Source organism: Theobroma cacao, chromosome 2 (genome assembly GCF_053813885.1).
Source record: "Theobroma cacao isolate CCN51 chromosome 2, ASM5381388v1, whole genome shotgun sequence".
Classification (NCBI taxonomy): domain Eukaryota; kingdom Viridiplantae; phylum Streptophyta; class Magnoliopsida; order Malvales; family Malvaceae; genus Theobroma; species Theobroma cacao.
The window spans coordinates 3436235-3461628 of NC_142640.1; the positions used below are offsets into that span (position 1 = coordinate 3436235).

The window sequence follows — 25394 nt, forward strand, 5'->3', positions numbered from 1 at the left end:
GCTTGACTCGCTTTCCAATATTAATATGGGCTGCGGGAGGATTGGCTTTCAAACACGGCCCATTCAACATGATTTATTTATTTGTCAGTCTAATGTGACAGCTAATTTAGGTGTCCCACATAATGACATTTAATTTTATTTTATTACAATTATGGGGTATGGTGGATGGGCTGGGCGGGCCGGGGTGGGGTGGGGGAGACAATGATTGTTTTTGTTTACTCTTAATCGAGTAGGTGATCCATTATGATATCTTTATACAATGTACATACATACCAAATACACATACATGTACGTGTATATATATATGTACATTTTATAAATTTTAAAGAATCGGAGAGATTTGTAACTTATTAGTGTAAGTAAAGTTGTTTCTCATATTGAGAACCGCTCAATTTGTTTTGCCAATCAAAATTGTAGGTGTATCCATCACCTGTGTGCTATACTGGGTGTCTTCAATGGGGCATGTTTAACTCTTGGAATTTGAAGATTTGGGGTTAAAAATAAATATGGTTTGCACCAAGAAAAATAAATACTATACACATATTAGGTAAGAATTCTAGAAGCGGCCCCAAATTTGACCATGATGATTGAGTTCTGCGTTGTGATAGTGGGTGCAAAGTACATAAAAAACCAGACTGCAGATTTTTCGATGACCGATATAGATATGTACACAACAACACTCTTTATGTTCTTTTTGGCTGTCTAGAAAGGGTTGTTGTGGCATTAATTGTGAACCTTTAATACTCCGAATACATCTGATCAAGTGGTTCGTACGCATCCATCTTCCTTTCCCCTTGTTTTTTGTTTTTCATTTATTGAAATGAAAATTTCATCCAAAAGGAAAAAGAGTGTGACTTTTTCATCAAAAAATTTGTTTGCTACTTCGTTTTATACTAAGGGTGAGCTTTTAATTTCAAATAGGATAAGTAATAGAAGAGTTTTAGGTTTATAAATGTGACATCTTTTAAGTTAGCTTTTTGAGAAAAAATAATGATTTTATGATAAAATAGTATTAGAATTCAGTTTGACTTTGATATTATGTCAAGTGCTTTAATAAATAAAGTAGATAAGATAATTCGATACGCGATAAGATCGTGTTAAATTTAAGTGAGAGAAAATATTAAAAAATCTCATATCAAATAAGTAAAAAAAAAGATTTTAGACTTATAAACATGAGTGCTGCATATTCTATTGAATTAATATTTTGACAAATAATAAGAGAAAGATCTTAAGTTTATAAGCATGAACGTTGCACACTTTATAGGATTAATTTTTTAAACAAGAGAGTAATGGTCGGTGACACAAACACGAAGATCCATAGGTAAATGTAAAAGGGTTTTCTGAAACAGTGTTTAAGAGTCAAATATGCATGCAGCAAATCTGTAGGCTTAACTACCTGATTTTTTGTTTAGACACTAATAAGAAAGTTTAATGTACTATTGTTGCAATAGAAAATTAGGAATTCACGCATTCAAATCACCAAGTAACAGAAACAATCCACACAACTCCAACTTAATTTATCTAATATAACTAAGAAATTAACAATGAGCACAATTCTTTCTTCCCCGCTCTTAATTTAAACAATTTTTTTTTCTGTTTTCTTCATTTGTCTTGTCTCTCCTTCAAAGACTTTTATTGTTGTGCGGGGAACTTGTTCACACTAACCTTCATTAATTGCATAAAACAGTTTCACTCTACATTCACCATCACTGCAAGAGTTTAAGGCTGATGAGGAGCAAATGGTGGCAGTGGAGGCCATTTTCCAAACTTAGGGTGGTCGAAATGCTTTGGAGGGAGAGGAGGAAGCTTAGGAAGGGGAGGGCATGGCTTCTTAGGGAATGAAGGAATGTTTGGAAGTGGCTTCTTATAAACTGGAACTGGAGGAGGAAGTGGTTTCGTATATTCCGGAACTGGAGGGGGTTTATATACTGGAGGCTTGTAATCTGGAACTGGGGGAGGAAGTGGCTTCTTGTATACTGGAACCGGAGCAGGTTTATAGACTGGGGGCTTGTATTCTGGAACTGGAGGGGGAAGTGGCTTCTCGTATACGGGAACTGGAGGAGGTTTATAGACTGGGGGCTTGTAAACTGGAACTGGGGGAGGAAGTGGTTTCTCGTATACTGGAACCGGAGGAGGTTTATAGACTGGGGGCTTGTATACTGGAACTGGAGGGGGAAGTGGCTTCTCGTATACTGGAACCGGAGGAGGTTTATAGACTGGGGGCTTGTAAACTGGAACTGGGGGAGGAAGTGGTTTCTCGTATACTGGAACCGGAGGAGGTTTATAGACTGGGGGCTTGTAAACTGGAACTGGAGGGGGAAGTGGCTTCTCGTATACTGGAACTGGAGGAGATTTATAGACTGGGGGCTTGTATACTGGAACTGGGGGAGGAAGTGGTTTCTCGTATACTGGAACCGGAGGAGGTTTATAGACTGGGGGCTTGTAAACTGGAACTGGAGGGGGAAGTGGTTTCTCGTATACTGGAACTGGGGGAGGAAGTGGCTTCTTGTATACTGGAACTGGAGGAGGTTTATAGACTGGAGGCTTGTAGACTGGAACTGGAGGGGGAAGTGGCTTCTTGTATACTGGAACTGGAGGAAATTTATAAACGGGAGGCTTGTAAACTGGAACTGGAGGAGGAAGTGGTTTCTTGTATACTGGAACTGGAGGAGGAAGTGGTTTTTTGTATATCGGAACTGGTGGGGGTTTGTATATTGGGATTGGTGGCGGGAGAGGCTTCTTGTAGATTGGAGGGAATAGTGGGTGGTGGAAGCTTTTCACTGGCGGAACTGGAAACTTGGGCAGTGGAGGGTGCTTAAAGTGAGGCCATAAGAAGGCTGAGGCACATGTTATTGGTGAAAATTTCAGCTTTCCTTTCAGCCCAAAGCTGTGTTTCTCATCACTCGTGGACTTGAAGACTATCTTGGAGGACTCCAGGCCTTCATGGGCAGGGCAAGCTGCAGCTGATACACTGTGAAGCTGCGCATAGCATTCTTCCTTCAGTTTGCCATCTTTAACCAAGTCCTGAGGAAGAGATACTTTGAAGTTCCCTGCTTTGTCAAGCTCGCCAGACCCTCGTGTTTTGAACTCTCCTTTCTCTGGCTTGCAGTCTATGGTTACGCGAAGCCCTGCAAAGGAGAAAGAGACAAAACACATAAGATCATTAATCATTATTGCAATCTGTGTTACAGGGACCACACTATTCAATGACCCTCATGAACAAGCAGACCAAGAAATTGAAAGCTTTATGTACTACTGGTATAGATCTGGTCAAGGGATAAAACAAATCTTTCATAGTACAAAATATTGTAGTCGCTGCGCCCTGACTGTACTTGTAACTTGTTTCTCTACGTGTATTAAACCAAGCTCAAGCCGATCCCACCTAGCATATGTAATGCATGGACAGCGTAGGAAGCACCGTTGAGATTTGACTACTATTTACTCTAATTGTATGTACCTGAAAATGCCTGGCTTGTCTCGAAGTTATTCTCTGCGCAGTCTGCACATTCTCCAACCCCGACGACCTCCACCGTTTTACCATCAGCATTGCAGAAACTTGCTACAAATAGCAAGAACGACACCAAGAAGCACACAAGTGCTCCTCCACGACCCGGAAGGATCTGCATTGGGAACCAAGAAGCTTTACAGCGCCCCCCAAAACAGCAAACGATATTAGGAAACAAAATCAAAAGAATATTCAGCCTACGAGCTGAGAAGCAAACAAGCTTGCTACAAAGCCTGACTGATCAGTTGCATACCCAAGGCTTATTATATAATGATGTTAAGGGAAGCAAACTCAAAGGCTCACCGACACCACAATTAAAGGCCTCACATGAGGCTAGGGACCCTTTGAGATGACTTGTGTCATGGTTTGAAAAAGAAAGTAACGTGCCATACTGGCTTCATCGACCAAATGACATTATCTTCATTGAATGAGCTCTCAACTGCACACAGCTAAATCTTGCTGTGTTTTTCTCATCCCTTTAAACCTACTTACTAACCTTCATAAATAATTTGCTTACAGATAAATTTGGGTTGAATTACAAAAAATAATGGTCCTGCAATCATAACAAAGCTGCACTAACACTAATATTACTCGTTTTTTTTCTTTTTGATACCCACATAATTGATGAGCCTGAAAGGAGAGAAATCTGTGACAGAAGAGTTTGTATATTTGTGGAACTTATCAGCTTCACGTGAATCAACCACAATGCCAACCAATTTAAGTACTTTAAAGGTCAAATAAGTTGAATTGCTTTCTCATTATATACTTATCATAAGCTCATTTTTGTGAGAACCCCGTCACTAGTTTTCTCTAATTAGACAGGGTGCAGTTCAGCCATGGCTTCCAAAAATTTCCATCTTATTGAGCAAAAGAAGAGACTCTACGAATGTGTAAGTTTTCTTTTTTTTTTTTTCTTTTTATTCGACATAACTATATGGGCCCATGGCTTCCATTGTATACACAATTGACCGGATATTGAGCACGTCAAGTGAGTCTTAAATGGGGCTAGCAGCTAATAATCATTTCGATGGATTCAAGAAATTCCTGAATTTTACCATTACTAATCGGATTGATACAATCATGGTGGATCCTTTTTCTGCCATGAAAATAGTTTTATGAAGCATTGCCCAAAAGGGGCAAGGCCTATAAATGATAGCTTTTGAATAATTCTGTGCTAATTTACAGTTAATCACCATGTGCATCTTGCAGATAGGGTGAGCTGTGCGGATTCATTACTTGCTGCATATCTAGCTACTTACTTGGTAGACGAGTTTCTGCACTGATTAACATGCATGCCGTTTGAAAATAAATCCATCATACTCATACATAAGCATAAGCTTAACTTTTTCAACATAATTTAGTTCTTCAACACTTGTTTTTCAACATTATAGGTCTTTGTCTGATGAAACACTTGATGGGATTATCATAGGTCTTTGTCTGATGAAACACTTGATGGGATTATCATATGCTAATTAAGCATAAAGAAATTGATGCATCCATGGAATTAAGGCATAAAGCTGTCCCCCATAATCTGAAAAAAAAAAAAGATCAGGGTTTAATTAATGTCGAAAATTAAGTTAGATGTCACAATACAACAGAATCGTGGGGTCAAAAGCTACCTTCTCAATTTCAACAAAGACACCATAACGCACCTTAATATTTGGTGAGGGAGGGATTGTGGATGATACCTCTCCATCATCATCAAGCTATATGACATGTGCATTAAGTTCTAGGAATGTAAATGTTTTTGACAAGAGGCAGAGGCAGGAGCAGGCGGCCATTAACAAATAATTGCTAGCTTTCACCATCAAAGGATACCGCAAATTTAGGTGATGAAGAATTGAAATGACTATGAATTAAATTATGCACTAGTAGCAGTAGTAGTATTTAGGTTCAAAATTATGGGTTGACGTTGGACCTCTCTGGGGGTTGCTAGCTACACGAATTTCCATTTTGGCCTGTAATGGTTATGCGGAACCCTACGAAAGATTAGGGCCTTTGGCAGTGCTTGGGTACCCCTAGGACTCGACAAAAGGCGGAGGGATTTTAGAATGATCCGATTCGTACTGCTGGTTTTTTACTTTCGGCTGATTTTTAATGCTTTCCGTTGATAGAGGCACGGCACCTTGCTACTTGGGTGCAGTAATTTACTAATGTTACATTCCTTGACACGGGGACTTTAATGATCACGATCAGATATATTAAATTAGTACATTCGTATGCATTGAAAGTAGCAGAGGCCGTGAGCAAGAGGGAAATTCCATGATTGGAGCAGGATAACATTATGTGATCTAAAAAAATTCCTCAGGTTTTAAATAAAACGTATCCTTCTGCCTCATACTGGAGTTAGTTTTGCTTCAAAAAGGCCCAATTTCAGTTTCATCATGCAAAATAAATGTCAAAAAAAAAAAATTTCTTTCACATGCTACAACAGCGACGTATGTCTTTTCCTGGCCTAACTCTCAAACTGCTTCTGCCCTCACTTAGAATTTCCAAATGCCTAGCATACCCTCATCTACTTCTTCTTCTTTGATTTGGAAGCTGACTGAGTGTAAGCAGTTCCCTGAAAATTATGACAGCCAAAAACAGGAAATTATCAGGCAACATTCCTCCAGAGACCGTTACTGATTAATGAAGTATACAAGAAACTCATAATTCTATATTTAGGACAAAGGTCCATATCCCCGACAGTATGCCCATTGAATAAACAGATATAGGTAGTCGGGGTGAAAGGAGTGATATGAAAAGCAAAGTTAACTGCAATTGAAAAATTATGGGAATTGATAATGATGCATAAGCCATAACCTGAAGCCATTCATCCAATGAGGCATCAGTAGTCCCAGTTCCGACTTCCAACTTTGGGGCCCTCTTAGTTTTCTAGCAAAAAAAATAAAGGCAAATGAATTAGGTTTATTCCATAAAAAAAAACATAAACATGTATATAGATACAAGCAATTCTCCCTCTGTCTCTCTCTCTCTCTTTATATGTGTACATGCCACAGGTAAGTAACATTGCCAGTTGAAGCTTTCTTCAATGCAAGAACAAAAATCACAAATTTATAATAGTCCCAGCACAAAAGCTTGCTGACTATCATTCATGCTAGAACGATGTAGATTTGCCACCATGTATACATGCGTGCTTTTTTTGAGAGATAAACAACAATATTTTTATTAACAGAAAGCCTTATTAGATTGAATCTTACAATAACTAGTTTCAAACATGTCTTCGTGTCTCATGCAAACTGTATTGTCGTACATAGTTACTGGAGTAAATTAACAATAACAACTGCAAGGGGTTTTGGAATACCTTGGAGATACGCTGAAACTGACCATGAAGCCATAAACCAAGGAGAACAAGAAGTGCCATCCCAAGGGTAACAAGAAAAACAGACTCAACACTGAGGAAACCACCAGCCTCAACAACTTCAATGGTACCATTATAGAATGTACTTTGGTATGGGTGCTGGTCAATATCATAGACAATGGTACCCACGAGATCAAAAGTTCCAGGCTGCGTGAAAGGTGTCTAGATGTGTAAGCTTAACAGCAACACGTCATTCTCACAAAAAGAATTTATTTACAGTTCTAAGGCATAAATCTCCCAGAGCAGTCATTTACCTGTAAGTACTTGCTAACAGCAAATATATAAGGGAAAGTAGCTTGAGCTGAGGCAGGTACAGTTGCATTGTTGAAGGCCTGCATTGAAACATACATTTTCAGTTAACACAATCTACAAGCAAATATCACAAGGCAGTTTCAATCCAACAACTTAGGCTGCAAAACTCCAAGACAATGAGGTGCATGATCAACTTTGTGGCAACAAAGAAGCCCAAGATCTTTTTCAAATAATGCAACAAGCATTTATAATAAAGTAAGAAAAACACTCAAACCTTAAACCACAGAATAGTCAAAAGCCAGTGACACAGCATTATAACAGCACAGTGAGCAACTAGAGCATAAGTGTCTAAACTGTGTTTCCACACTCAGTCTCATATCATAAAATCATCGTACAGTCCACACTTATCAGTTAAAGATACAGAAGAATCTACATTAGCCGAAACTGTCTGCTATTGTTTCTTAAACTGAGATCTAACATCTCAATGCCAGCTCAACTTCCATCCATCATATTAATCACCATTGGCTAGAATTATAGACTCCAATATAACTGTTAGAGCTGATTAATGTAGCTAAGCAGCTGCAAAGGGAACACAAACTAATCTGTTGCAATGCATAAAACTCATATTATTGGCCATATGTTTGACAAGGGATATTTAAAACATTACATAAAGATGCCATATCAAAAAGATAACATTAATTATTCAATGCCTTTAGACATGTAGACAACATCAGATAACCAAGCAAATATGAAAGTAATCTAGAAGAAGAAACACAATAAATGCTTAATCTTATTTATAAAAACTAAAGCGCTATATATTCAGATATGCAAAATTTTTTCAGTTTGAAAATACTAGAAATTAATCAAAATGAAAAGCAAACTATAATGAATGGATCATGATTGTGGGTGTTTGAAAATTTTAACCAGCACAATATTTATAAAACCTATGATTACCTGTACTGTAAGATTTTGAACAAGCAAATGATGATCAAAAGGAAGATGAACACTGGCTTTGATTGCAATGACATTCACAGTTGACTCCCCTGCAATTTAAAGAAGTAAGTTAAGCATAGGAGAGGAGGAAACCCTGTATAGCTAACCAAAAAGAGGCAAGCATTTAAGTGTAGCCAACAGAAGGCAGATAAATTAACCTATTTCAACACCTAACATCACATTTCATTGTAAAACAAGCCAGTAATGTTGTGAAGATGAATTAATTACCAACATTTTCCATCCCAACAAGGAGTTCTGTCTCTTCTCCAGCCAGAACCACTGCCCAAGGGTAAAAAAAAGTTTGATATGAAATATGCATATCTCTCAAAATCATACAAAATCAAAATCCCACAGGCGGCATCAAAAACTTCTTACATTTGGCGCTATTTTTGGGGAAAACGCAGACAGTTTCAACTCCTGGAGCTGGGTCAAAATTCCCATCACCAAAATCCTGAACATCCTCACCAACAATCCCGAGATCACCTCCTTCAACAGCTTCGGCAACATCTGCCTCTGCTTCTGATTGACACCTAGCAACTATCACACAAAAGAAAAACCATGACACACCATGATTAACAAACAATATTGACAATTTATTTATTCATTAATTTATGAGAAACAAAAAGTAAACCAATCCTACAAAGATTTAATGCAAAGAAAAAAATCACATCAAGAAATAAATACTTCAAGAATGTTATAGAAAAGGACATCAAAGTACTCGACTAGCACTCTTTTTCGTTGCCTTTTGTTAGAGCAAAAAGAAAGCTAAACTTTTCTTTAAAAAGCCACTACATACCAGTAAGAAAAGTTATCAGAAAGATGCCCAAGCTTTTTTAAAAAAAAAAAGGAAAAATCACGGCCATGCAGCCATGAATTTGTAAATGCACGAATCACTTCAAATTCCCACTATCGAATCAAAAATCGAGAGAAACAAATCAATCTCACATGGATGTACAGTGAAAAGTCAACAAAAAATTAATATAAAAGAAAAAGGAATCTAATTGCATCCCATTTCAACAGATCAAAACAATCGCAGTAAACATGCAAATAGAAACAAACCCAGAAGTAAGATCGAAAATCTACAAAGATTAAATGAATCGGTAAGCATAAATAGCTATTTACAGAGACAAAATGAAGTGAATAGATCTAGATCTGGACAAAAATTAACTAACCTTGAAGGAGAGGAGAGGCGAGGAGGAGGAGAGCAAAGAAGAAAACCCTGAAACTCTTAATTGCCATTTCCGAGAGTTTCCTTATTTCGTCAAAAGGGAAGAAGAGAAGTGATCGGTTTTTGTGACAATAATAATGCGGCCTGGGGTTTCCAACGCCTACAAAAGCTCGGACCCAAATATAAGAGCCGAACACAACCAAATCAAATCAAACTTCTTTGGTCAACATCCTGCTTCAATAGTGCTACCACGCTATTTGACAACCGTACACGGCGTCGTTTTTTGGCCACTCAGGAGCATGCTAGCTTTGCTTATCTATTTTCTTCAAATAAATGGATTCCGCATTATTAAAACAATTTGTGTTAGCATTTACGACTGATTTTAACTTACACACCGAAAAATGATAATTATCTTTTTCTCAAATTTAAAAAAAATATTTATCTTTTCTTTTAAGAAATAAAACAAACCATATATTATAATGTGCAGAACTCAAACAACAAATAATTATAATTATCATTTTCTCAAATTAAAAAAAAATATATTTATCTTTTCTTTTAAGAAATAAAACAAACCATATATTATAACGTGCAGAACTCAAACAACAACACGTCCTTGGCATTATCAAACTTTCAGATCTCTGAATCTAAATCTAATTAATATAATAATAATAATAATTCCAGATAAAAAGTTAAGCCCAAAGGTAATAACTACTAAGGTATAAATCATATGTTTGTAGACAATCCATTAAAAAAAATACGATCAGTCGACGAGGCCACAGTCGATCAATCTCCGTGGATGGTGTAGCGCTCCCATTTCTTTGTTGGGTCATATATCTGCCGCATACAAAGACAAATAAGAACTAACATTAGTCTTCACTCTTCAGAAATCAGAAATAATTCTCCATTTCTCATACCGACTTTCCATTGCATCACAAGCAAGCAAATCATACTAGCAAGCCAAGAAGGGTAGACAGAGACAAGCACATAAAGGGAGAGAGACGGAGAGAAAGTACCTCCCATCTTGAAGCTGGGAAGATGTGCTTGTTCTTTTCGTACCAATGCCTCTCGACAACTTTACCAGCATGAGACTGTGAACAGTAGGAGAAAATGAGTTCATGTACCACAAAAACCAGTGCATTACGTTTTACTAATTTTTAACCTCTGTCCTTTGTTTTTCATGCAAGAATAAGAAAGGGAAAATACCTCATCCTTCTCGATTGTAGCATCAGCTATTGTTCGCACATCTTCATGCACATCAAAATGGAAAAGCTGTTTGAAATAAAAGGACAAACAACATTTAATAAGCAACTTGTACTAAATAAACTCTACCACAAGGAAATGTTGTAGGATTTAAGATGCTTTAACAATCTCAAAATGCTTGAACAGCAGACTAATGATGCTTATTTGTTCATTTCCTCAGATGTAATAACAACTTTAATGAGCAAAAAATAGAACCACTTTTAACAAGCTATATATGACAACTACTACGCAGAAGAATTTATAGAATGTTAGTTGTTACCGGTCCACTTTTGCCTCTCGCCTTATTAACAATCAGCTCATAGAAGCTATGTTGCTGAAGTTCCACAAACATGAAATAGATGAAATCAAATTAGTTAGGATCCATTGAACAAAGTAGATATTGTAGCTATCATTAAGAGCCTGCTTTCATATTCAACTCACATGAGGAATGATAAGATCTTCTTTCACATAAAGCAGGTTTTCCACTGAAGTCGTTCGAATCTCTCTAAACTCTGGTGCAAGTTGCTGCTGAACTGCTCGAAGAAATTCTCCTATGGTATCACCCTTGCGTACCTAAACAATAAAAAAGCAGAACAGTTAAAATGATGGCGAAATGAAGAAAAGAAGCAGAAAATAAAAGCATAGAAATAGGTAAACACGGTTTAGCGTAGTTTTACTTGCCTGGATCACTCGTCTATGGCCTGCCCCATCCCAATAGCTGTAAGTAATTTCAAGGGGTTCATCTGAAACATAAAATAGACTAGGTTCGTGACCTTATTTTTCATGCATCATACCACAGAGGACAACATCAGAAAAAAAATTACTCTTAATTTGCTCTTGTTCACGAAGCCACTGTTTCCGCAGCCTTTCACGCTCTGCTTGCTCCTCTGCCTCCCGTTCACTGAAAGATCATCCTTGTCAACCCTAAGCTCAAATGTTAGGTCCAATTCTGCTACAAACATTCACTCACAAGTACATGCACATGCATGCATGGCACAGCACTAGACAAACAAATGTACAGAGAGAGATGTCACCTGTCAGGCAGAAAGCTTGTTTCAACTGTGGGATCTTTGCCAAATTTTCCACGAGTAAACCTCTTTGGTTCTGAACTTTCTGCACAAAGCATCACAGAAGCTGCAATGTTTAGTCAAGCATATGAAGGAATCAACAATGAAGTTTAAAGTCTCTGGAATTAAATGGACATTGAATAATGAATATCGAACAAAAACTACAAAAATGTAATATTGCGTCCAGCCATATTTAACAAAGAGCAGGATCTCAAAAACCAAACCACAGTTCACAGCAGAGATAAATTATTAAATTAAAGAAATCTAAAGAAAACCCCAACATGCAAACGAAGAGCTGCTATAATCTCAGATTGCCAGAAACTCGATTCCCAAGGATAGAGAGCCATAAAGATATTCAGCTTGAAAGATAAGTATTAGAAGAAAACATACAGTAATAGATTGACAATGTTGTGGTTGTAAGAGACAGGGAGTATCTCAGCTTCATGTGCCACCACCACCCCCCCCCCCCCCCCCCCCCCAGTGCAAGTTATAGTCAACAAAATAAGCAATTAAACATCCATGACAACTATTTATTTAGTTACCTATTTATTATGATTAAATTGTGACATCATCCCAGATAAAACACATTTATCCTTGCCTAGCACAACATTATCAGAAAGAATAACATCAACAAGTCAATAGCACACAACCATGACAGCTAGCAGGACAGCCCACAACAACAACCAAAGGACTCAAAAGGTAGTGAATGTTAACAATGGCAAATAAATTTTATGCTCCTATACTAATCCTCCACATTCACTGACCCAATGATCTAAACCCTTTATTTACAGGATGGGAACCAATCCACGGCCTTCAAAAAATTATTAAAATATTTGGTTACAATCCTGGAATATGCAAGTAACTAAATCACCATTTTGGGAAGGGAAATGATCCATGAAGACAACTAGCAAAAGCCCATTACCAATTCGAATTAATCAACCTAGGCGAAATAACAATACGAGATAACAATTTTCACTCTCCACAGACTACAGAGAAGTGGGAGGTCAAGCATGAGATAACAAATTATGATGCCGTAAAATTTTATCAAGATCAGTTACCATTGGTGCATGTTAGATGACTGTATCTGCAAGCTACAACATTTGTATATTTCAGACATACAAATTATATTACAATGGCCATAAATTTCCTACAACATTTTTAAGAGTACAAAAAAACAGATAATTTCTCACTGTTTTCAGCATCTTCCTCTTCTTCACTTCCATTCTCCATATCGTCCGCAAAAGATAGTCGAGAATTCCCCTTAACCTTCCTCTTTCTCCGCTTTTGCAACTGAAGCTCTTCCTCCCTGTAGTAATAAGATAACAACTTATTAAACTAAATAAAAGACAAAGGACCACAGGAAAAATATATATATACACACACATATATGTCTATGCAGCTTACTCTTGTTGTAGCTTCTGGAGTTTCTCCTTCTCTTCCTCTTCGATTTTGTTTCGGATATTAACTCTCTATCAAAGATAACAATAACAATTCCATTAGGCACCATTCTTAATAAGCATAAAGAATAATGGAATCAACAACTTAAGAGACTAAATTACCTTCTCGACATATTGCTCTCTTGTAACCAAACCAACAGTTTCCTTCTTAAATGCGGTCTCAAGAATCTGAAGAAACAAACAAATAAACACAAGTAAGAAAAATGAATCGAATGAAATTAAAAGGTTTCAAAGAAAAACCCTAGGGTTAGAAATTCTAGGGAAAAAGAAAGAAGTCGGACCTCGGAAGTACTTGAGCCGAATTGGAGGAGACCAGGTTGGCCCTTAGCTGAAGCGGACTTGGTTTTAAGCTCTTGAATTTTGCGGCGCTCGGCTTCTCTCTGCTTCTCCAGACGCCGGATCCTCACTGCATCTTGGGCCGTGCCCACGTAACCGTCTCCCATGCCCGACATCTTCGGTTTCTTCTTCCCTTTTTTTCCCTCGCTTTTTCGGGTTTACGCCCCTTCCGACCCGAGCGCCTGTTTTTTTTTCCCTCTCCAATGCTAACTCTTTCTCTCGTAGATGAAGAGAGATTGAAATATGTAGACCGCCGATGTTTTATTTGTTTTCTAAGGAATTTTTCTTTTTTTGTCTGAGTTTTCTAAAAAAATTTGGACCGGGCCTTTGACGAGTCACTAACAAAATTACCCGTTTTTAAAGCACCCAGGAAAATCCCAAGTTTGGGATCTTATTAATTTACCTAAAATATTTTTGGATATGATCAATTTTAAGAATAGTTTGTGAAAAAAAAACATAATATCTAAAAAAACTTTTGATTATTTATAAATTTTTTAAATAATATTTTTATTTTTTTATGCTTAATTAAATTTTATATTTTAGTTTAGTTTAAGAAGACTCTAAGAACTAAATTATTTTAAAAATTTAAAATAAACATTTATATTTTTATTAAGTTAAATCAAACTCTTATACTTTTATTTTGAATCAAATAAATATTTATTATTTTATTTTGAGTCAAATAAATTTTTATAACTAATAATTAACTTATTTAAAACACCACTTATCATTATATATTATGTAATATTGACGTGATGTTAATGTGACATATTAATATGTCGTACTAAATAATGATGTGATACGATGATATGGTCATATTTCATTTTTTACTCTCCATATCAACAGCATATCAACGTTACATGACACATGAAATAACAATTGATATTTTGAGTAATTGTAATTAGTCAATCATTAGTTATACCATTAGTCATAAATATTTATTTGATTAAAAATAAAATATAAGCGTTTGATTAAATGAAATAAAATATAAGCGTTTGATTAAATGAAATAAAAAATAAATATTTATTTAAATTTTTTAAGAACCTTTTTTAGTATTATGTCATAATCTTTTTTATATTTTATCCAACTATTTACAAATTCTTTTGTATTTTTTTTGTAAATAATTAATTTAAATTTATAAAATCCAAATATTAAATCATATACTTCATGAACGAATGAAATAATATAAGAGTCTTTATATTTCAGGTTGGACATAAGATGATAATGGTAGCAATAAATATTCTTGACTTTTGTATATATATATATACTAAATTAAAAATATAACATATAAGGTTTTCAATGTAAAAGATAAATATTGATTTCGTTTTCTTGAAATTATGGGAAAATGTAATTATATTATATTTTAAAAAACCTTTATAAGATTTTTTTTTTAAACTCTATGAACAATGAACAAGCTTGGCACCTTGAGATCAATCTACCCTTTAACACACTATATTGAAAAGAAAAAGGATTAAAAGGTTAAACTATTGCGTTTATGATTAATTTAAAACTTTTTTCAAAAATTTAATCATGATCATAATTTTTTTTTTTAAATTCAAAATTTGGTCTTATCACCTATAATGAAATAAATGAATTATTAAACTATTAAGATAAATTTTGTACTTACATAATTATTGTTACTGACACCACTTACATTTTTTTTAATAAATTATTACAATGAATATTGATTTATATATAGGGGAAATATGGTCTAATTATGTAATTAAAATTTATATTCTATCAAAATGATGAATTTAGTTATTGTACAAATAATTTGTAAATATTAAGTCATCATATTTTCTAAAATTGACAGTATCAATTTAATATATTTAAAATTTTCTGTTATCTATCTTATATGGTATTTGATTGTATTTACATGATTTTTTTATATAATATTGAATTTAATAACATAGTAATGATGATGTAGCATTTCACAAATGATGTAATAATGATATCAACATGACATAATCAAGTATTGATATAGATTTTATAAGTGTGAGTGTAAAATTATTTAATGTGAGGTAAAGATTTTAAATAGGATTAAAAAAAAATTAAAAATACGAATACGGTTTTAAGATTTAAGAAAAGAGTGTTATAAAATAAAAAAATTAAATTTGTGTATTTCATAATTTAAGGCAATAAAAAAGTGTTATGAAATAAATAAAAAAGTATTACTACATTATCATTAATAGATCATCTTATTCAATGTCACATTAACAAAAAAAAATTATATTGACATAAATTGTAAAAAAAAAATAAATATGGTTAATAATTAAACTAATATTATAATGGAAATTATTTTCAAAAATTTTAAAAAACTAATATTATTAATTTTAAAAAATAAAAAAAATTAATTTTTATAAATTATTATATAAAGATTAAATCTATCACTTTTGTTTCAGTACGAGGATTAATTGTATAATTTAATTCAAACAATATTATAAAAGCCAAAATCGAAAAGTATATAAAAAAAGAACAAAACGACGTAATCTTGGGCTCCGATAGGCTTCTGCTGTCGTGGATTTCCAATCAAGAAAGGCAAGTGAAGCGAAGAAACGAAAAAAGGGAGACAGACGTGAAATCGTGAAGCGACTTTCCGGTCATTCAAATCATGGATCAACTGAAGAACGACGCTGCTGCTTTTGTTCAATCCATTCAATCTTCGAATCCTTCCATCATCGAGTTTCGTCAACCTCCTATCGACCCGCGCGTTTCCTCCATGACCCGTATCCAACCCAAATCCAGGTTAGGTCCTCTTTAACTCCCTTTTTTTTTTTTCCCAATTTCAACTTTCCACTCAACAATTGAATTCTTCTCTTTTGGTGTTAATTTAACTGATTGTGATACTTTGATTATATGTTTTTTTTTGCAGCCAAAGGGTTGAAGGGGAAGCAAAGGATTGCGTTGCGGCGAGAAAGCTTCAAAAGGCTGACCGTGAGAAATTGAGAAGAGACCGCCTTAATGAACATTTTCTTGAGTTGGGAAATGCACTTGGTAGAATTTTAACTTTCTTTAAAGATTTTAATTTTTTTGTAATCCCGCCAATAATTTTTATTGTACTACTAGATTTAGAAATTTTACACCGGCATATATAGCTAAATTACTTGGTCTATAGAGTTTGATTCGTAGATCAAGATATAGTTTCTACTTGCATATTCTTTAGCAGTAGTATTAGGTCTGAGGAGTTGAACTTTACTTTATTGTGACCATACATATGAAATTTGATTGAAATAGTGCTGCCAAATGCTTCCAGTTCCAGGTTATGGACACAATGTTAAATTTTTTCCGGTGTTATTAGGGAAGTCGTAAAATTCAAATACAACAAGATTTTATTTAAATTGGGATTTTGCCTAATTGAGATCCTGCTATGAGCATATGATTAACTGAACTTGTTCATAGTTCTAGTTATTTTTTTTCCATTTTGAGTGGTCATTGGTCATACTTATTTTTTTGCACAATCCAGATCCTGATAGGCCCAAGAATGACAAAGCAACCATTCTTACTGATACACTTCAATTGCTGAAGGATTTGACGTCTCAGGTCACCAAGTTGAAAGCAGAGTATGCTACGCTAACTGAAGAATCACGTGAGGTATCTTTGATCCATTTTACTTTGAGGATGGTGCTTTGAATTGCATAACTTCTTTGATGGGGATCTTAAATGCGCTTACTTTATCTGGATGCAGCTGACACAAGAGAAGAATGATCTCAAAGAAGAGAAGGCATCTCTTAAATCTGATATCGATAATCTTAATATTCAGTATCAGCAGAGAGTCAGGACTATGTTCCCATGGGGCACTGTAGATCACTCAGTTGTCATGGCCCCTCCTTCTTATCCATTTCCAGTACCGATGGCAATGCCTCCTCCAGGAGCCATTGCTATGCATCCATCCATGCAGCCATTTCCTTTCTTTGGGAATCAAAATCCTGGGGTCATTCATAATCCCTGCTCAACTTTTGTTCCTTATATGACTCCTAATACCCTGATTGAACAGCAGTCAACGCAGCATGTTGCTCCACTTGCACAACCAGGCAGTCAGTCACATGCTTCAGGCAAACAAGATTCAAAAAACAAGTCCTCAGGGGAGAGCAAGGTTGAAAAAACTGTGGATTCGAATGACGTTGCTACTGACCTTGAGTTGAAAACACCTGGTTCTACAGCAGATCAGGTTGGTTTGGAGTTATAGATTGGCTTGTAGTGGTCCGAGTGGATATAATATTTTATTATGATTGTAAAGATAATTATTATGGTATGCTGCTAACATAATGGTGTCTATCTGCAGGATTTATCATCGGGGCAAAGAAAGTTGAAGAAATCTTTAAGGAAGGAAAACAGTAATACAGAAGGGAGTTATTCAAGTAGGTGTTCTTCATCTCATAGTGAACAAGATAGCTCGTCCAATAGTATAGTTGGTGGCAGAAAAGCTGATGACCAAGATGGGGGAAAGGATTGATAAGCACCTGAGCTAGGTTGCTTTCAACTCCTGAACACCATCGTTTCCTTTTATTCTATGCCCTAGTAGTTCCTAGTTTTTCCTCCACGTTAGAATCTAATTATTTGCCTACAAATTGAATCACTTCACTTATATCACAATGGTGTTAAAGGAAATTGCTGTTATGAAGTAGTTCAAGACTGGGGTTTTTTCCTGCATCTCTCTTCCTTGAGATTTAATGGATGGTGGTGATGATCTTCTATGCCCTCTTTTTCTGGGTGAGAAGATGTATCAATGGATGGAATGAGTAATGTAGGAAGTTATGGTTGCAGAGACGAAAAGATTACTAGGTTGATTTGTATGTAATTCTTTTATGTAAAGTTTATACTTTTTACATTCTAATTGGTATCTCCAGTAGTTCAGAAAGAAAAAAAAAATTCTCTCAAATCTGACATTTTAGTAGGAAAATATCATATGGTTGTTGACAAAACACCTAAATTGCTTGTATTTAGGTCATAGTTCTATAGTATGTCAATTTCAATTGATTTGTTTAACAATATTATGTTGGTTTGGCTACAAAGTATGATCTAGCTATGTTGGAGATTTTATGCTTGCTGTCGTTAGAGCAGTATCGTACTTGGTTAAATGGATCTTTTGCTTCAGGTTCCATATAAAGAATATTTAGTTTTAAATGTTACACGTCTGTGAGTGTAAATGTCAGTGACTCTGTTTCAGTTGATTAACAAGTAATTATTTTAAAAGTTTGCACTGAGTTGCTGCTTATGTGGATTTTGTTGAAGTTTATTCCCTTTCCAAATGTCTGGCATACCTTAAATTAATTACAATTACAAGTATATCACATTGACAAGGTATTGAAATGGGTGTGATGCTTTCTCACTTCCAATGGTATGTCTTGTATATATGAGGAATAAAGGGAGCTGAGGTTATAAATAGCAGGCATTAGGATAAGCTAAAGTGGAAGTGTACTTTAATGCAAAAAAAAAAAAAAGAAAAAGAAAAAAGGTGGAAAAGTGTTTGTGTCAGTTGTGTGTGCATATATATAGGCAGGCAGGTACAGTTAGAAGTTCATAGGCCAGAGATATGGTGGCAAGAAGAGAAAATTGAAGATTAAAAATGATTGTAAGAAGAAAACATGGAAGATAAGGTTGAGAATTGTTGGGAAATCATTGGTCTTGAATGCTCAAGACAGAAACTGTTATCCCATGAAAGTATTTCATTTTACCCTTGCCTCCCTTTGTCTGCTTTGTTTGGTGGTGAATAGGAATGAAAAATCCTCATTTCATTTGTGAGTTACACTCTTCAGCCAAGTCCTCTACTACAGTTTGCCCCATTGTTGCTTTGAGTTGAGCTTTGATTGAATGAGTCTCCATTGGCATTTTGCAATATTGAACCTAGGCAAGTAGGCTTCATAGCAAATCCAGAAAATTTTTTGAAAGAATGCCTATTGTTTTTGATCTTCATCTCATTTGCTCACTTTGGTGGCAGGTCATGGGTTGTCTGCCGCACAGGAGTTGGTGGGGGGGGGGGGGGGGGGGGGGGGGGGGGGTGGGAACCAAATTATCTTTTCGTTGAATTAGACCAAAGACCAACAAGGTTCCTATATTATTTTGCCAATGCTTCAATCCAATGGCGATAGCGACCTTTGTCAGGATTTGGATGAGAAGCACTGGCTTATCGTATGATATTACACAGACGGGTATGCACAAAAAGCTAAATGCTCAGCACGCTTAACATACTATAGTCAATATGTCTCGAAAATCATTTGAGGAGGAAAAAAGAAAGACAAAGAAGGAGGTTACTGTGATCTCACTGTCACAACCATCTCAACCGTTTTCCTGGACTGTTTTTTTCTTGAAAGAATGGTGACATCTACAGGCAGTTTCATTCTATCAGGTTAGAACCAACCATGATTCTTTGTCCTTGAGACTGTTTAACGAGCTAAGTTCGGCACCAAACCGTCAAGTCATCGATTAATCTATTAGCAACCTTAATCGGGCGATTAATTTATTGTGGTTTAAGACCTCAGGACTGGGATTTATTAGATGTTTCGATTTTACTAGTAAGAGGACAGCAAATCCACGTGTACGGTCTCCAAAACTCGTCACCACAGATTCACGAGGATTCAAATCGCTTTATCCACATTCTTCCTTCACTTGTGTTAAACCACGTGGCAGCAGGAGAAAAATTCTCGATGCTATGATTTTATCCTACCAGTAAACAGGTGAGGCGTGGAAATCTAGCGAACAGCTTCAAACGGCATCGTCTCCTCCGAGCATTCAGTTTACCTTTGCCAAAGATGTCTTCTCGTTGAAGGGCAGCGACAACTGCCAACCATGAAAGTGTCGATTTTTTTTGGTTAGATAAATGCTATCCCCAGCGGTCCTCATTCGCGTGACAGCACGTACCTCTATCTCTGTTTGCCAATATGAGCTCAAAAAAGAAAATATTCCCATCTAGTATAAACCTACCAACTTCATTATGTTTTTCAAAACATAATTAAATAGACTTAATATCTTGTGTTGTCAAGTAAAAAACATGTTGGCCGATTTTATTCAATTTAATACTTTTAATAAAAAATTCTAAAAAAATTAAAAATAAAATAAGAAACAAAGAGTAAGTTTATAGTAATATTTACCATACTATGAATATAGAGATTTTACGTAAATTTTTTTGGATTATAAATATAATGGATGATATATATATTTTTTCTTTAAACGAAGGATATAATATAACCTAACAAATTTTCAATTTTCATCATCACCACCAACCTCGCTGGAGCGTGCAGTCGACGCTGTTCAAAGCCGCGTGAAACTTACCGATTCGGTGCTTGACAACCCTGCGATTAAACCATAAACAAAACATAGATCCAAAGCGAACACCACAACTTTAAAAGCTCCTTACCTCACTTAACCCAGCAGCAGCCACAGAGCCCCAAACTCAAGAAAAAAGAAAAGAGCCTCAGTTGCAAATGGCGATGGTATCTACGTATTGCCCACAGTTCAGTGGACTTCGCCGATCATGTCCGAAACTCGACAACTCACAATCTCAATCTTTTGTTCAACACATCAACTCTCAACTCCGTCTCTCCTCTTCTCCCAAGCCTTGCAGAGCTGTTCTTGCCATGGCCGGCTCTGGAAAGGTACTGCCATCTATTTTCCAGTTTAAGATCTATCTTTAATGTCTTTAAGACACTACAGATAACCCACCGCTCTCCTTAGTTTTATTTATATTTTTTAGCCGTTTTGAGGAAATGTGTAATGTATAAGATGATGTTGGTAGGTTTTCTGTTTGTGTTCTTTCTCACTTATTACTTAGCAATAATAAAAAAATTAAGTTTAGATATTGATAAGAAAACAATGGGCTAAACTGCTTAATTTGTCGTTATGTTCTTAAGTGAATGCGCAACATTTTTTTGTTGTAAATGAATCTAATAATCTTTGCTGGGATTATGCTTCTTTCCTTTTGAAGCGAATGAGCATTAAGCAAAAGAATTCTCTACATGCTGTTGCCTGTTTGCTTATTTCTATTGTAGTAATAGTGTTTTCTTTTTCCCTCTATGTGGTCATTTATTAAGTAATATTTTTCTCTTTCTTTTACCTGCAGTTCTTTGTTGGGGGTAACTGGAAATGTGTAAGTACCCTTTGTCACAAATATTATACTGTCTTTATTCTCTTTGTCAATTCTTGGTTTTCTTCTACTGGTCAGTAGTTTTGAACAAATATCATGTGTTCATGACTCCGGTATATGTTTGTGAGCATCTCCACCTACATATAATCCAATTTTTCTAAAGTGTTTTTTCTTTTGGGTCTTCCTTTAGAATTTTCATGGTTATCTGATGGGGAATTATCTTCCTAAGCTTTTATGAATTATACTTGTTGCCTAGGTTTGTTATGACCTTAGTGCCAAGTGGACTCTTGCAATTTTCAATTTAGTGTTGTGTTATCATGGTGGTTTCTTCTCCTTACCCCCCCTCTCCCCATTTTCTTTTTATCATTTTAATTATTTTATATATTCAAGGTTGTCATGCACTCTGCTAACTCGTTTTGTGAACATATTTTTTCATTTTTCATGTCAATATGAATGTCACACTTTATTTATTGTTAAGCTAGATTCTATTCATATGGAACAACACTTGCATGGCTATCTTATTTGTTCTTTTGTTTAATTTCCTTTATTGATGATGTTATTTTGTTCGTTTAGAATGGAACAAATGAGTCCATCACGAAGCTTGTTTCTGACTTGAACAGCTCAACGTTGGAGTCTGATGTTGGTAATTTACTGCTTTTTTCCTTTTTTGATTTGTGTTAGATGTTAAATCTATTATGGAACTAGGCTTGGGGTTTATATCTCTAATGGCTCAAAGATTTGCAAACCTTTTGTTGTACTTCTGTCAATATTATCATTTTTCATATGCCCTCTTAGACAAATGCTACTGCTTGTGCTTTCTTTTAAGCAATTTGTATAATGTTTCTTAATTCTTTTAACTAGAATTTGCTTAGTGCATTCTAGATGCCATGTTGTTTTAAATTTATGAAGTTCATTGATATCATGTTAAATATTATGAAGATTGCTGATGTTCATGCTTGTTGGACAGATGTTGTTGTGGCACCTCCTTTTGTCTATCTCGATCAGGTGAAAGCTTCATTAACCGATCGAATTGAGGTATCTGCTCAAAATTCTTGGATTGGAAAAGGTGGGGCTTTCACGGGTGAAATCAGGTTAGCTAACTTTTGCTTGATGAGCAGAACATGTTAATTCTTCATTGTTTTGAAGCCTTTAACATAGTTATATTGGTCTTTTACCCTCTTATTGGGAGTGTAAACCACATAAGTTGAAGTTATATGTGGAAGTGACATGGACAGAAGACTCAAGACTTATTGTCTTTTGCTCTGCTGCTTCATTTTACCAACATATGGTCCCCTTTTCACTGTGTAATCTCTTGTTTGTGTCAACGGTGGTGGCTCAGCTTTAATCTACCTATAAAATTACGTTTAAAATATACAGGAGTTCAATTACTTCTGATGTTATCTCAACATGGTTAGTTTGGTGCCTTGATTTGAGTGGAATATTTGTTCTTTCTGGTGGATAAGTTTCAACTTTTTCAGTTGAGATCATTATTAAATATATACTTTATCTCCCTTATTACTACCACTTCTGTTGATTTCTAGGGAAAACCAAAAGAGTGGTAGTTGTTCTTGTGACCATGTCTCTTTCTCAATCCCTTTGTTCATTTAAGGTGTAATAATTTTGAATAGGCTCTTAGTTTCAGATTAACAGGCCATCTGGGTGTTTTTTTTTTCCTTTTTCTCAAACATAGTGGAAGCTGTTTGGTCACCTTCATCTTTGTGTAGGCATGGACATTTTTTCCCACATATGCTAACTGTTTTGATCGAGTTACCGCACCTCTATCCGTGCCTTTAATATGATTCATCTGATTCTTTCCATAGTGTGGAACAATTGAAAGATATTGGCTGCAAGTGGGTCATTCTTGGGCATTCTGAACGCAGACATATTATTGGTGAAGATGATCAGGTAAAGGTTTAGGCATGTATGTTCTTCAGAGGTGTCAGAGGGCATAGCTGTTTGTGTTAGCTAATACAAAATATGAAAAGATTTAGAACTTGACTGATGGTTTGTTGTCTTCAGTTTATAGGAAAGAAGGCTGCTTACGCTTTGAACGAGGGTCTTGGAGTAATAGCTTGTATTGGTGAATTATTAGAAGAAAGAGAAGCAGGCAAAACTTTTGATGTATGTTTCCAGCAACTAAAGGCTTTTGCTGGTAAACTTTCTTGACCTTTTTGTGGTATCTCTTCCTTTCTTTCCTCACGAAATGTGATTTTAGGTTATCTTGTGAAGACTGAAGAGGAAAAGACTGTGACCTAACTCCAATGATTTCATCATTTGCAGATGTTGTACCCAGTTGGGACAATATAGTTATTGCTTATGAGCCTGTATGGGCCATTGGGACTGGTAAGGTGGCTACACCCCAGCAAGCTCAGGAAGTTCATGAAGCTGTCCGTGATTGGCTTAAAAAGAATGTTTCTGAGGAGGTTGCATCTAAAACGCGTATTATATATGGAGGTAGACTAGATACTATCTTATTCTTGGATGTTGTTTATAAATAGTGGATGTTTTGTTTAAATTATCATGCCTCTTTCTCGCAAGTGGTAATTTATGTGATGTTAAATATATTGAGATTAATGCATGAAGAGAGAGTTTCTATGACTGTATATTACTAAGGATCCTTGTTATTTATACTGGCATGATGTCATTGTTTGTGTGATATTATTTGCATGATTGTATTTGTGTAAATGGCAGGAAGCAAAATGTACTTGCCTAAATTTAGTTTTAGAGAGTATTCTTCATATTTTCCCCTTGCCATGATCTGAGGAAGGGGACTGTATATTATTATGCCAAGTATGATTAAGTTGTTTTGGGGCTAATATGAGGCTCATCTATAAGATATAGTGCCATCAGACACGAAAGCTGAATAGAGCATTGACCTTTTGTGCTAGGAATTAGTGTTGTCAATTTCATCAAGCTTGTGAGAATGTCCTATTGTTCTAAGATCTAATGGTGGTTGTCTGTCACTCCCTATGGGCTAATCACTTCTATATTTCTTTTGCAGGGTCTGTGAATGGAGGCAACTGTGCTGATCTTGCAAAAGAAGAAGATATTGATGGGTTTCTTGTTGGTGGTGCTTCCTTGAAGGTACATTCCTACTATTCATTCTGTTTCATAATGTTATAGATAAAATGTAACTATACTCTGGTTAGAAGAGAGCTTAGGATACTGAATGCTAAATCAGTTGTGCTAGTGCTAATGACCATATTCTAATCTTGGTGTTGCAGGGCCCTGAGTTTGCTACAATTATCAACTCTGTAACATCCAAAAAGGTTGCTGCTTAAATATAAAAAGAGAATTATAGTAACAAATAAAGGACAAAGAGAAGCTATTGCAGGTTGAAGCTTCATGGGACCTGTGAGTTAGTGTTGTCCAATGGAGTTTTGATTACTTATTGAGTTCTTTTTTCCCCCATAATGATAGGAAAAATCTGTTGTGTCTTCTAGTGTACTATAATAAGTTCATTTCTTTAATGTGCTATGGGCACCATACATAATTCACTGACGTTGAAAGAATGCATAGGATTTGACCATTTGGCACTCCAAATGCTCACTGCTTAATTCTCATTTGCTAATTTAAACTTCATTTTCTCGTGTGGTTCTTGGAAATTCTGGATGGAATCAAGGAAGACACTTGTTTTCCATAGTATCTAGCACATGTGGTAGTTTTCATCATTCAAATTTGATTTTGGTATACTTAGGTACTTTCTAGTTTTGATCATAATGGCATTCTGGTTTGTCTTGGTGCGTTTCCGTTGGATTTTGGTAGCTAATCTTTCAACCCCCATGTATGTGATTTATACTGTGAAAATTTACTATTGAAGGGGGACTCAACACTAGAAATGTGGTGTGTTGAACATGATGAGTCTTTGTTTCCCTTTTGGCTTTTTTCTTACGATGTTAATGCTCTTTAGTTGCATAAGCTTAAAAAATGACAGCT

The 25394-nt window shown here is 35.6% G+C and overlaps 5 protein-coding genes across 5 annotated transcripts; 2 read left to right on the top strand and 3 right to left on the bottom strand.

Moving 5' to 3' along the window:
* Positions 1-1439: 1439 nt before the first annotated feature.
* Positions 1440-3750, bottom strand: PRP2 (proline-rich protein 2). The gene is made up of 2 exons (XM_007041860.3): positions 3458-3750; positions 1440-3128 (listed from the first exon to the last, which is right to left on the bottom strand). The coding sequence occupies exons 1-2, from the start codon at positions 3624-3626 to the stop codon at positions 1720-1722; spliced, it is 1578 nt and encodes a 525-aa protein (XP_007041922.3). The 5' UTR covers positions 3627-3750; the 3' UTR covers positions 1440-1719.
* A 2064-nt stretch (positions 3751-5814) lies between these two features.
* Positions 5815-9488, bottom strand: LOC18607608 (Translocon-associated protein (TRAP), alpha subunit). Its single transcript, XM_007041861.3, has 8 exons — positions 9287-9488; positions 8490-8651; positions 8343-8393; positions 8076-8164; positions 7124-7201; positions 6813-7016; positions 6311-6382; positions 5815-6068 (listed from the first exon to the last, which is right to left on the bottom strand). Exons 1-8 carry the CDS (start codon positions 9351-9353, stop codon positions 6021-6023), a joined length of 771 nt encoding a protein of 256 aa, XP_007041923.3. The 5' UTR covers positions 9354-9488; the 3' UTR covers positions 5815-6020.
* Positions 9489-9877: 389 nt separating this feature from the next.
* On the bottom strand, positions 9878-13655 carry XCT (XAP5 family protein). Its single transcript, XM_007041863.3, has 12 exons — positions 13327-13655; positions 13148-13213; positions 12993-13057; positions 12779-12894; positions 11556-11634; positions 11346-11422; positions 11203-11264; positions 10963-11094; positions 10802-10855; positions 10486-10551; positions 10296-10370; positions 9878-10116 (listed from the first exon to the last, which is right to left on the bottom strand). Exons 1-12 carry the CDS (start codon positions 13495-13497, stop codon positions 10066-10068), a joined length of 1014 nt encoding a protein of 337 aa, XP_007041925.1. The 5' UTR covers positions 13498-13655; the 3' UTR covers positions 9878-10065.
* Positions 13656-15862: 2207 nt separating this feature from the next.
* Positions 15863-18962, top strand: BHLH121 (basic helix-loop-helix (bHLH) DNA-binding superfamily protein). The gene is made up of 5 exons (XM_007041865.3): positions 15863-16123; positions 16251-16372; positions 16842-16969; positions 17064-17546; positions 17661-18962. Exons 1-5 carry the CDS (start codon positions 15990-15992, stop codon positions 17829-17831), a joined length of 1038 nt encoding a protein of 345 aa, XP_007041927.1. The 5' UTR covers positions 15863-15989; the 3' UTR covers positions 17832-18962.
* Positions 18963-20671: 1709 nt separating this feature from the next.
* On the top strand, positions 20672-25063 carry TIM (triosephosphate isomerase). Its single transcript, XM_007041868.3, has 9 exons — positions 20672-20970; positions 21435-21461; positions 22032-22101; positions 22426-22549; positions 23279-23363; positions 23478-23610; positions 23739-23912; positions 24460-24542; positions 24683-25063. The coding sequence occupies exons 1-9, from the start codon at positions 20800-20802 to the stop codon at positions 24737-24739; spliced, it is 924 nt and encodes a 307-aa protein (XP_007041930.1). The 5' UTR covers positions 20672-20799; the 3' UTR covers positions 24740-25063.
* The last annotated feature ends 331 nt before the right edge of the window (positions 25064-25394 follow it).